Source organism: Pristis pectinata, chromosome 26 (genome assembly GCF_009764475.1).
Source record: "Pristis pectinata isolate sPriPec2 chromosome 26, sPriPec2.1.pri, whole genome shotgun sequence".
In the NCBI taxonomy this organism is placed as follows: domain Eukaryota; kingdom Metazoa; phylum Chordata; class Chondrichthyes; order Rhinopristiformes; family Pristidae; genus Pristis; species Pristis pectinata.
This window is the reverse complement of record NC_067430.1, coordinates 13,495,748-13,508,415: the sequence shown is the minus strand read 5'-3', so window position 1 is coordinate 13,508,415 and position 12,668 is coordinate 13,495,748. Positions and strand designations below refer to the sequence as shown.

General features: G+C 40.6%; 1 protein-coding gene across 6 annotated transcripts in view; it reads left to right on the top strand.

The window, feature by feature from the left end:
- foxj3 (forkhead box J3) overlaps positions 1-12,668 on the top strand; it is a 113,113-nt gene that overhangs the window by 45,775 nt on the left and 54,670 nt on the right. For all 6 annotated transcript variants that reach the window (XM_052039317.1, XM_052039316.1, XM_052039315.1 and 3 more), the window contains exon 2: positions 2,291-2,748. In XM_052039317.1, the coding sequence (XP_051895277.1) occupies positions 2,431-2,748 (318 nt within the window). In that variant the 5' untranslated portion in view covers positions 2,291-2,430. The remainder of the gene's footprint in view (positions 1-2,290; positions 2,749-12,668) is intronic.

The window sequence follows — 12,668 nt, the reverse complement described above, 5'->3', positions numbered from 1 at the left end:
TGGAACAGTTTTAAATTCAGCAAAGGAGGACCAATGGATAAATTAAGGGGGGCGGGGGAGAGAGAAAATAGAACAAATGTAAGCTTATAGGGAATGTAAAAACTGACTGTTAAATAAAGCTTCTATAGCTAGGTGAAGAGAAAAAATTAGTGAACAGTGGTGCAGCTCTTAAAGCTCCTGCCTTCTGCTCCAGTGATCCTTATCTCCGGTATCTTGTGGAGCTTGTACATTCTCTCTGTGACCATGTGGGTTTTCCTTGGGTGCTCTGATTTCCTCCCACATCCCAAAGATGTGCAGGTTGCAAGCTTAATTGGTCATGGTAAATTGCTCCTAGTGTGTAAGTAGAATCTGGGATGAGTTGATGGAAATATGGGGAGAATAAAATGCTTGGGGTTGGATTAGTGTATATATACAAAAAAAAATCAGTGCTTGACAGTTCGTGGGGACTCACTGGGACAAAAGGCCTGTTTCCATGCTGTATCTCTTTGTCAAATGTAGGCCCCACACAGACAGAGACAGAGCAATTTATAAAGAGGAGCAGAGAAATAGTAGACTGAGCAAATACTTTGGTTCTTACTTAAAAGGAAGACGCAAATGACCTCCCAGAAATGTTAGGGAAAGTAGGGTCTAGTGAGAAACTGAAGTTAATCAGTATTAGTAGGGAAACTGATGGAATGGAAGGCTGATAAATTCCTAGGGCCTGATAGTTTCCAGAGTATTAAGGAAGTGGCTATAGAAACAGTGGATGCATTGGTGGTCATTTTCCAACATTTTATGTACCATTTTGAGGATAGTCAATGTAACCCCACTATTATACTTAAAAACAAAAGGAGGGAGAAAATAGAATTATAGTCTGGTTAGCCTGATATCTGTAAGTGGGGAAAATATTAAGAGTCCGTTGTAAAAGATGTAATAACAGAACATTTGGAAGATAGTGACAGGGTCAGTCAAAGTCAACATGGATTTGCAAAAAAGAAATGCTGCACAAACTTGAATTTTTTGAGGATGTAACTAGTAAAGTGGATGGGGTGAGAATCAATAGATCTAGTGTATTTAAACTTTCAGAAGGTTTTGGGCACATAACAGATCAATGTGCAAAATTAAAGCACATAGGGTTGGAGTAAGGTCTTGATATGGATAGAGAACAGGTTGGCAGGCAGGAATCAAAGAGTGAAATAAATGGGCTCTTTTCAGAGCGGCAGGTAATGATTAGCAAGGTATTGCAGGTTTCATTGCTTGGATCACACCTATTCATGATGTTATTGATTTGGATGAGGCAATTAAATTTAATATCTCTAAGTTTATAGATGCCACAAAGTTGGATGCATTTTGAGCTGTGAGGATGATGCCAAGAGACTCCAGTACGATTGGATAGATTGAGTGGGCAAATGCATGGCAGTTGCAGTATAGTGTGGATAAATGTGTGATTATCCACTTTGGTGGCAAAACCAGGAAGGCAGATTACTATCTGAATAGTGAAAGTTTAGGAAAGATGGAGCTGCAGAGAGACTTGGGTGACTGTACACCAGTTGATGAAAGTAAGCATGCTGTTGATTATGAAGGCATTTGAAGCCAAGTCATTAAATATATAGTTCTTAAGGCTATAGAGATCAAGGGATATGGAAAAAAGCAGGAAGAAGGTACTGAATTAGGGTGTTCAGTTATGATTGCACTGAATGGCGATGGAGGCTCGAAGGGATGAACGGCCTCCTCCAATTTTCTTTGTTTCCGTGTGCCCAGAGTGAGTGTGTAGAAGATAAAAGACCAGGATCAGTAGTGGGAGAAAGGGTTTTGTTGCATGGATAACCATTGTGATCAATAATGCATCATCACTTGTAAGGTTACAGTTGACCAAGTCTCACCAGCCAGGAGGGGAAAAACCTCAGTGAAAATGAATTGGGTGACTAGCTGACCTATGAAAAATACATTTTTTATAATTTAAAATTTCATTCAACATTTGTGCTTCGGACGTGCAGATAGGCTGAAATACTGCTACTTGGCTTTTAGCAGGATGGGTTTAGAAAAAGTTAATGTCACAAAATTGGGAATCAGATGAAAACTTCAGTGAATATTTCTCTATTACATATGGTACAAACAGATTAAGTTCAACAACAGTTAAAAGTAGATTTTGCACCTCCAGCCAAGATTTTTTTTATGGTGGGGAAAGACTAATGAAATGGTTTCCAGCTGCATTAAATTTAATGCAAAGCCAAAATTGATTTTATTGAAGTGAATTGTTCTACAACACATTTCTTAAACTGAATTATAACCTTCTCTTTTATTCTTCTAGAATAAGACAACTTTCCTTCTGTCTGCGGTGGATTGAGAGTCCAGGAATTATCGGCAGTGTGGCTTCTGTGTTGGAAGAGGAAGCTCTATTGTGTGGATTACAAACTCATTTGGGAGCTGGTGGAGAAGACGTTCAGCACAATGACGTCAGAGCTGGAGAGCAGCCTGACGTCCATGGATTGGCTGCCACAGCTGACGATGAGGGCAGCCATTCAGAAAGCTGATGCTGCTCAGAATGTGGCTGGTGGCGCGGTTACAAAGAAGAGCTCCCTTCTGGACCCAAACACTACCCTGGACCAGGATGCACAAAACAAAGATGGCAAACCACCATACAGCTATGCCAGTCTCATTACATTTGCTATCAACAGCTCCCCAAAAAAGAAGATGACACTCAGTGAGATCTATCAGTGGATCTGTGACAACTTTCCCTATTACAGAGAAGCTGGCAGTGGTTGGAAGGTAAGTTTCTGACAAGAATGTTACATGGCCTGGGAACTGTCTGGGGGGGAAAAGATGCTTCTGACTTGGACATTCAGCTCAGCAATAATATTAAGGGATCCCACAAATAGCTATTCTGATGGCCGAGGGCACTATCTGTTAGAATTCTAAATGTTACACTAAGTTGGAGGGAAAGAAAGAACTTGCATGGAGCCTGCCACTTTTTGCTACACAGGTAGAAAATGAACAAACACAACTTATGGAAAGGAATTGGCTTTGTTGTGCTCCCTTCTCAGTTGGCTGGCCTGCTACTTGCCACCTTGATATCTGGGCTGGTTTGTGACATTTGCTAGATACTGGAGAGTTTCAGTGTAACAGTAGTCCTGTAAATGATCACATTTTGAGGTGAGCATCTTCTCCCCCACTCAAAAAGGAATGTGTTAAATTGTGAGAATGATTTGAAGTCCAGCTTACTTGTGATTATGCAGATGTATGCTCGCAATTAAAAATTTAATGAAAAAAATTGCCTTAATTTCAGATACAGTAGAATTAACAGCAGTTTGATTTTTTTTTATAGTACTTGTGTTTCAAAAGTCACCACACACTTAGAGGGAATGCATTTAGAACGAAAAAATGCATGGAAGCAAAGAAAGATATATCTTGAAGGTGACCAAAAGTTTGGTCAAAGAAATTAAGTAAAAAAGGAAATGTAATCAAGAAATGGATTGAAAATTACACTTGACTGGGAAAGTTTGTCTGTGGTTCAACAGAGGTTGATCTTGATCTTTGATCTTGAGCATAGTCTTCAGGCACCTATTTCACTTGTGATTTTGTTCTCAAAAATAATTGTAGTTCTATTCTGCTGATGAGAAATTCATGAATGAAGAGAAATTCATGTTTTAAAATTTATTTTGAAAAGATTAATTGCAAAGTAATTTCTTCCAAGAGAAATGCAGGGAGCAGTACCAACCACTAATCCTGACTTTTTGTTTGAGCCCACTAAAGCTTTTGACTCCATTAATTGGGAATGACTGGAGCATTCTCCTCAAACTTGCCTGTCCAGAGATTCATCTCCATCTTAAATTTGCTTTTAGATGGCATGCAAGCCGTTGGGTCTGCAACAGAGCAAATTTCAGTGAAGACTATTGTCAATCAAGGCAGTGTCAATACTACAATAATTGTTTCAACTGTCACACTGCAATGTGGCAGGTTGCCTCCAACAAACTTCCTGTGGGAGTGGAGCTAATTTTCAGAACTGATCGAAAACTGTTCAATCTGTGGCAACTATCCAAAATCAAGGTTGCCTCAACCTCTGTTGTTGAGTTACAATATGTAGGCAATATTTACATTTGTGTCCATTTGGAGGCTGGTCCAAGCCATCATCAACTTGTTTAGTGAAGAAAAGAGCAGCAGACAATCTGCTGGAGGAACTCAGGAGGTCACGTAGCATCTGTGGGGGGAGAGGAATTGCCAGCATTTTGGGCCAAAACCCTGCATTGGGACTAAGTGTAGAGAGGGAAGGTAGCTTGTATAAAAAGGACAAGGAGTGGTGAGACAGAGGCCAGATGTCAGTTGTGGACTGAGGAGGGGTGAATGATGACAGGCAGATTGAGTCAGATAGGAGAGAGATAAGTTGGGAGACTGAGGCAAATGAAGGCAGACAAAAAAAAGAGAGATGGGGCAGGTGAAGGTGGAAGCAGCTAGGAGGGTGATGAGCAGGAACATAAAGGGCTACAAGTGCTGGAATCTGACAAGTAAGGAAGGTGATAATGGGCACCATAGGGGAAGAAGTGAAGGGCAGATGGAATCAGAACCAGATTTTGGGGAGGGGGGTGGTGGATGAAATGTGTGGGTAGTAGGTGCTGGGAGGGCGAAGAAAATGTGTGATGGCGGGCTGGAGTGGGGGGCCATGTTTGGGAAAGGGGTCAAAAATTGGAGGACCAGAGTAAGGTAGTTGGGGGATGGGGGCAAGTGATGCACCGGAAATTGGAAAATTCAATATTCGTACCATTGGGTTGTAGACGACCTAGGTGGAATATGAAGTGTTGTGGTTTGTGTTGGGCCTCGCCCTGGCAGTGGAGAAGGCTGAGGATGGACAGGTCAGTGTGGGAGTGGGAAGGGGAATTGAAGTGCAATTGGGAGCTCAAGGTGGCTATTGTGCTCTGCAAATTAGTCGCCTAGTCTGCACTTGGTCTTGCTGATGTGGGGGCAGCCACATAGGGAGCAGTAGATGAAGTTGGAGGAAGTTCATGTGAATTTTTGCCTTGCCTGGAAGGGCTATTTAATCTTGTGGATGGTGGCGACAACAATGTTTGTATCTCTTGCACGTACAGGGGAAAGTGCCATGGGTTAGGGGGAGGGGTGAGTGAGGAGGGATGAGTTGACCAGGGAGTCATGGAGGGCATGGTCTCTGCAGAAAAGGGGTGAGGAGGAGATGATGTGGCTAATGGTAGGATCTTATTGTAGTGGCAGAAATGACAAAGAATGATGCACTGGATGTGGAGGCTGGTAGGTTGGTAAATTGTTTGTTGGTCCAGATTCCGCCATCTGCAGTCTCTTGTCTCAGTGAAGAAAAAGCAAGGATAGACCTTGCACTCAACATCTGCAAGGCACAGGTCCTCCACAAACCTCCCCACTCTTTGACACCGACCTCTGCCAATAAAGATTCCAGTGAGACCCTGGCAAATGTGAGCCGTATCTCAGGAACCAATACTGAAGGCAGATTGTGAAATTCACCATTGCCATTGAGGTCTCAAAGCTCATCACATTAGTGATCCCTGTCCTCCTATGCTTTTTAGATCTGGACTCCCTACAGCAAGCATATCAAAACACTGGAAAAGCTAGCACTACCGCTGTCTCCACAAAATCCTCCAAATCCACTGGGAGGATAAGCAAATCAATGTCAGCATTCCTTCCCAGGCCAACATCCCCAGTCTTGAGGGCCTAATTACACTCAGTCATCTGCATTGGGCAGGCCACAGTTTTTTTTGCATGCCTGCAGAATACTGAGATGTTCTCTTCCAAGGATGGCGCTTGGAATAGAATGATTATCAAGCAGTCAGAAGAAAAGATTCAAGGACGTGCACAAAGCCTCCTTTTAAGAGAAAAGTGTAATATCCTTGCTGACTCCTGGGAACCCCTGGCCTATGACCACTCAAAGTGGCCTCATTGGTTACCTCAGACTTGCAAAACCAGAGTGGAAGCAGGTCCTCTTCAATCCTGAGGCCAAGAAGAAGAATTGCAAAATACATTTTTTAAAATCTTGCACCCATTTGCCTCCCTGGATTATCAGGATTGAGGCTTACATTATGATGAAGCAGTGAGAGAAATCCCCTCCTCTTTGACTCCAAGGGATCCTTTACACCAGTGTGAGAGTAATAAAGATGTTTTGGTTGAACATTTTAACCAACTAACAGCTTCCTGTTTTAGTTTGAAGCTATCTCCTTATGGAGTCTGTGTTAATCTCTTTCCAGCTAAGGGTTTTGGTCTGTTCTTTTCTTCTCTTCTCCAGTCCCATGTATAGTTCACAAGGTCCATACAGAAAATTAAGTGATTTTGATCTCTTACTTTGCAAATGCTATAGTAAGCAGAGATAGGAGGCTTTGTTTCAAATAGCTGGACTTGGCATTATTCCTGGTTATTGAAAAATGGCAACTATTTGGCAAGAGACTTGCATCCAGTAGGGCTATTGTAAAATGAAAAATGTTTATGGATTGCAGTTCTAACCATATGGGTATATAGTTATTGGCTTTCATCCTCTATTTTATGAGCATGCAAATTAGGTTCATCAAAGTTGTTCCCCATTAGATCTCTGATTGCCATTTGCAAAATGCTAAATGAACATAGAGGCCTCCACAGCTTGCTCACGCCCCCTTCGCCGTTATGTCACCAGATGCAGGGGAAAAAGTAATTTAGCCATATTTGGAGCCTTTTTAAGTAAACTTAATTTCATTTATACTGAGCCTAGGTTAAGTACAATACAGTGATAACTTTAGTTTGGTTCTGACACCAGGCATTATGGGTCCTCTACAGGGGTTATTCCATGATTATCTATATTTAGGTAGATTCTAAGATGGTTGGGAAATTTGGAATGAAGAAAATTCATCTACCTTCAAGGTATGTTTTTTTAAATGGTATTATCTAGCATCTTGGGTGTTTGTTGCTAGAGAATCTAAAAATTAGTCAGGTGGAAGCTAGGAAACATTTCTGCACGCAAAATGGCGTAAATTTGGAAATCTGTTCCATAAATGACATGATGCAGGTTAATTTTAAATTTGAGATTTTTGTTAACCAACGGCATTTACATGTATGGGGAATTGGAGGGTACATGGAGCTGAATAGCAGAACAGGACTAAGGTGCTTGAAAGCTTGCTTCTGACCCTAAATTTCCAATAACAACTTCCCACAGGATCACTTTGGGCTGCATTAGTATTTCAATTTAGTTTTGAGCCAATAAAATGTTGTAGTTGCAACCTCATGGTGTGAGAATAGGAATCTGTATTGGGAATTGGCCACATGTCATCTAATGACAATTTATTTAATTTTATACCTTTTATAAAACTAATGGTTGCACATTTATAGTACATGGAAGATGTATTTTGTCTGAAAAGTGGAAAAAGTGTGGGTTGATGCGTGAACATGTGACAAGGAGGAGTTGAAAGGACCAGGCCAGGTCTGATAACAACTTTCCAAGCCCATTTGCGGTTTGGTCTCTTACTCAGCTGTTGGATGTTATCTTTTGCAATTGCATGAGTCAGTAACTACAAGAGAAGTGGAAAGTGAAGTGCTTATAGAAAAAAGATTAAGGCTTGACTGCCACATAGGAAAATAACAAAGTAATAATTACTTTCCTGTGGTGTGATAGGTGTCATTAATGTTGTTCATACAAAAGATGTTAGCTTCCCTCAATTGGAAATTCTCCTAAGCGTGATTGTGGCCAACTGCTATTTTGGAATTTGAGCATATGTACATTTTAAAATATCACTTTAACTGGTAGCGGAGGTGGTGGCTTTAATTCTTATCAAAAAGAAAAGTCTCCATTTGCTTCAGCTCGATATAAAATGGTGAGGCTTGTGTCTAATGACTAATGAGGAGATTTTCTGGGCAACATTGCTCCATTAACCAGAACAACCAAAGCCACTTAGCGGGTCATTCATCCCATTTGCTCTCTGTGTGTATTTGACTGTTGTGTTTATCACCATAATTGTGGTGACTACAATTCTGAGGAAATTTATTGGTTGTGAAATGTTATATGTTGGGCTGGGGATGTGATGGGGAACAAAATGTAAATTCTTTCATTGAGGTGGCCAGTCCTTTTTAATGTGTGAAGAAAATTGGAATGGTTGTGGGGAGAATCCATGCTATGTTTATGTGGTGAATTGCAAAGGAGTGCATGCAGCAACTCTTGTGATTTGGAGACCTGAGACTGCAGATGCTGGTATCTGGAGCAAAAAATAAACTGCTGGAAAAACTCAACAGGTTGAGCACCATCCATGGAGGCAAAGGGATGGTTGACATTCTGGGTTGAGACCCTGCATCAGGATTGTGTAGAGGAAAGATAGCCAGAGTATAGAAGTCTGCATTTCTGTAGGATGTGGGAAGGAGCCAGTGGACTTGGAGGAAACCCATGCAGTAAGTAAATTTGCAAACGCCACAGACAGCACTCAAGGTCATGACTGAATCTGAGTCAGTGGAGCTGTGAGCCTCCAGCATTAAGTGCTGCGCCACTCTGCTGCCCTTTTAATTCATTTGTCTAATTCCTCCCTTTAACTAACCTGTATGATACCTGGTATTTTCCTTTACAAGGTTAAAGTGACATGATCACCATAATGTATGGAATACATAGACAAGCTGGAACATTGACCCAAAACATCCCTTTCCCTCCACAGATGCTTCTTGACCCACTGAGTTCTTCTAGCTGTTTCTTTTTAAATTTGTGGTTTTATAGGCATTTGGCATTAAGTGCTCCTTATAATTGGGTGTTTTCAAAGCAACATTTCTTCTTGCTCAAAAGTCTTGTCGCCCCACTCTTTTTTAAACCATTATGTTTTCCTGATATTGTAACAAAAAATGCACACAAGTGAAATGTATGGAAAGCCCCCACATATAGTATATGGTTCATGATGGTCAGAAGTAACCATGAGAAAATTATTTTGCATGTGGCAATCAGCAACAGACGTCAATCAATGACTTGATGAACAATGTAAGGGACGCACATTCTGATGATTTGTCATTTCCCCAAGTTGTATCTCCCTTAATAACATAACCACTCTTTGGGCTTATTTACACACCTCTTAAGACATTGACTGCTGCAGAGGTACAATTCCATGGGTGTCAATTACCTCCTGGTGACTAATTCAGATGGCCATTCCTCATTTTATGTCCAGGTAAAAGCTGAGGGACTACTTGCAACATGTCATCATTCTGACCTTGTCCAGTGATTTACATTTCCAAGATGTGACTTTGGTGACTCTGACCTAATCTAGTGGCACTGAGATTCAGTTGTTCTGATTAGAATCATCATAAATCTAGGATATTGCTGATCTGTGGCATTGTCATTTTGTGCACAAACTCACCAGTTTGTGATGGTGAGGGATTTGTTAAGGGAATACCTTAACAATGTATCCTGATTTCTTTGAAAATATGGTGCAATAGTATAAACCTTGTGTCTTGGGCATATCAGCTGAATCCCTGACTATACCAGTATTGAATTACCTGCCTTGGATCGTATTACTTTCCACGTACCAAATAGTTCTCTAATGACTCACCTGAAGGAGACTGACCTTTGCACTGAAATTAAGCATTTCTTGTGCGTCAGTGTAACTTGCGTAACAACTTTATTATCATGAGTCTATGTAATTACTTTCATAATGCTTATGCTTGTCTGTCGATCAGTTCTATACATTACTATGGTGATTATGTCACTTTGATCTTGCAAAGGAAAATACCAGGCTTTATACAAATAAGTTAAAGGGAGGAATTAGAGAAATGAGTTAAAGGGTAGTATAGTGGGGCAACATTTAATACTGCAGGCTCACTGCTCCATGGGGCCAGATTCAGTCGTGACCTTGGGTGCTTTGTATGTGAAATTTGTACATTCACTAACTGCGTGGGTTTCCTCTTGGTGCTCTGGTTTCTTACTACATAATAAAGAAATTGGCTGCTCTAAATTTCTCTGTAGTATAGGTCAAAGGGGAGTTGATGGGAATGAATTTCAGGGGTACAGAGAAATAAAGGGGGAGTGGGACTTGTGGGAATACTCCCTGGGAGCTGACATGGATCCAATGTCTTCAGTTTCATTATGAGAAAAGATTGAATCCTGTCACTATTTCATCCAAATTCTGTCTCAACCATGTGCAGTGGTACAGAGAAGAAATTTTGGTATAAAATAAAAGTATTTATGCCACTGAAAGAAGTTCCTGCATATTGAATGATGCATTTATCAGTACACTTGAAGTATTGTTGCAATCTTTAATCCAGAAGTACAATCACGTACTCACATTGACTTGGAAACCAAATTTGCTGGTCATCTAAATTACATTACATTAGTAGTACACCTACCTTTCTCGGCCTCTGTGGTATCTTGCACCTTCATCTGGGTTTCATAATTAAAATTGCTCCATTCTGCAAGTTGTTTGGTAAAAGTAGAGGTACAGAAAAAGGGTGTAACCTATTTGGCCCACAGTTGTTGGACAGCCTTGTTTATCATGCTAATTGTGGTGCGTAACTTCCAGCACAGATATGGTCAGAACCCCTCATAAAGGGTGATCAGTTGAATAAGAGACTGCAAGGTACATAGAAAAAAAAATTGGTCATCGGTTAAGCAACCAAGTGATTCTTTTATTGTGGTCAGCACTGCTGGGTAAGGGATCTATAATTTCAATGAGCTAAGGTACAGTTTTGCCTCTTAGAACCTCCGTGAATCTAACTTGATATCATGTAACAAAACCAAAATTTTGTTCTGATGCCCAGCATCTGAAAGTAGAAATTACTGCAAAACAATCAGATCAGGTGAAGCAGCATCAATAGTGAGATAAACAGTTAATGTTGATGTGATGTATTTGGATTTTCAGAAAGCCTTCATTAAGGTACCACACAAAATTATTAAACAGAATTAGAGTACATGGTGTTGAGTATAATCTGCTGGCATGGATTTGGGATAGATTAATGGACAGAAATGGAGAGAGGGAATGAATGGGTCATTTTCAAGTTGAAAAGCTGTGATTATTGGTGTGATTTGGATAGGGAGAACATGGGTAAAATGTCCACGTTTGCTGAAGATGCAATGCTGGGTGGCAGTGTGGGCTCTGAGGAGGATGCTGAGAGGCTTCAGGAGGCTCTAGACTGGTTAGGTAAATGGGCAATGATGTAGCAGGTGGAATATAATGTGCAAAAATGTGAGGTCATCCACGTTGGTAGAAAAATAATTTTTTAATGATGAAAGATTGAAATATGCTAGTGTGAGGAAGAGTCAGGCACTTGGGTTGAAACCCACTGATTTCAGTCAAACGAATGCACTAACAATATTAGATGCAAGAGTACTGAATTAGGGTTGTTTAATCTATTACTGTCCTGTTTTACCTCTGCCCCAGAGGGATTAAAGTGACCTTGTATATGAATCACTGGAAGCCAACGGGCAGGTATAGTGACTAGTTTGAATGGCAAACCTTTTGTGCAAAAGGTTTTGAGAATGATTAGAAATGGCTTACTCTAATTATATAAGCCATTTGTAAGGCCACACCTGGAATATTATGTACAGATATGGTCTCCCTACCTAAGGAAGAATAAGAGAGGGATATGAAGACTTGCCAAATTGATTACTGGGATGATGGGTTTACCATATGGGGTGAGATTAAGCAGGCTGTACCTATTTTATCTAGACTTTAAAAGAATGAAAATTGATCTTGTAAACACGTAGACTGTTTAGGTGTTTGACAGGGTAAATTCAGGGTTGATATTTCTCCTGGCTAGGGTGTATAGAACCAGCAGGCACAGTCTCAAAAAATGGGTTGAGCCATTCAGGACAGGGATGGAAAGGAATTTCTTACCCAAATCTTTAGAATTCTCTACCCAATAGGGCCGTGGAGGCTCAGTTGCTGAGTGTGTTCAAGGCAGAGTCATTCAATTTTTGGGTATTATGGGAATTGAGTATGGGGTTATAGGAAGATTGTGCTGAGGTAAAACAGGGCAGTAATAGATTATTTAAGCAAACCCTAATATGGTACTCTTGCATTATAATCTTAATATACTAGTTTGACTGAAATGAGTGGGTTTCAACCTGAGTACCTGACCCTCCCTTGCACCAAACTCCTCCTTCCCCCACCCCCCATATCTGGGGGTGCATCAAATATTACATGACTCTCGTGATGTTGATGGAATTTAATCAGAAAAGACAGAAAAGTAAAAATGGGTGCAGAACCTGGGAAAGCCCTTGGTCCTTAAAATGAGCTGACTACGATGAACATTTATGCAGGGGTGTGTATTTTACCGAATGTGGGCTTTTTTTTCAGAAAGGCTGATCATTATTGACCTAATTCTCCTGAAAAGTTGACATTAATTCCCCTCTGATACTGACTGGCCTCAAAGGAAGCTTACATGTACTTTAAGGCAATGTGGCCGGTTGCAACTTTCCACTAGTTACCTATTTATCAACATTACACTGATACTGTATGACTTTGCGATTAATGGAAGTCCTGTTTGATCATGGAATAAAAATTTAAAGCACAGAGGAAAGTCATTGGATATGTCATGCCTGCCATAAAAGACTCCTGCCTAATCCTACTCTCCAGTTGGAGCAAAAAAAACCTGCAGATTTTGAGCTCTGAAACAAAAGCAGAAAAAAAAATTGGAAGTACTCAGCAGGTCAAGTAGCATGTGTGGGGAGAGCAGCAGAGCTGATATTTCAGGTCTTGGGCTCTTCAGAACTTGAATAGTTTTAAGTT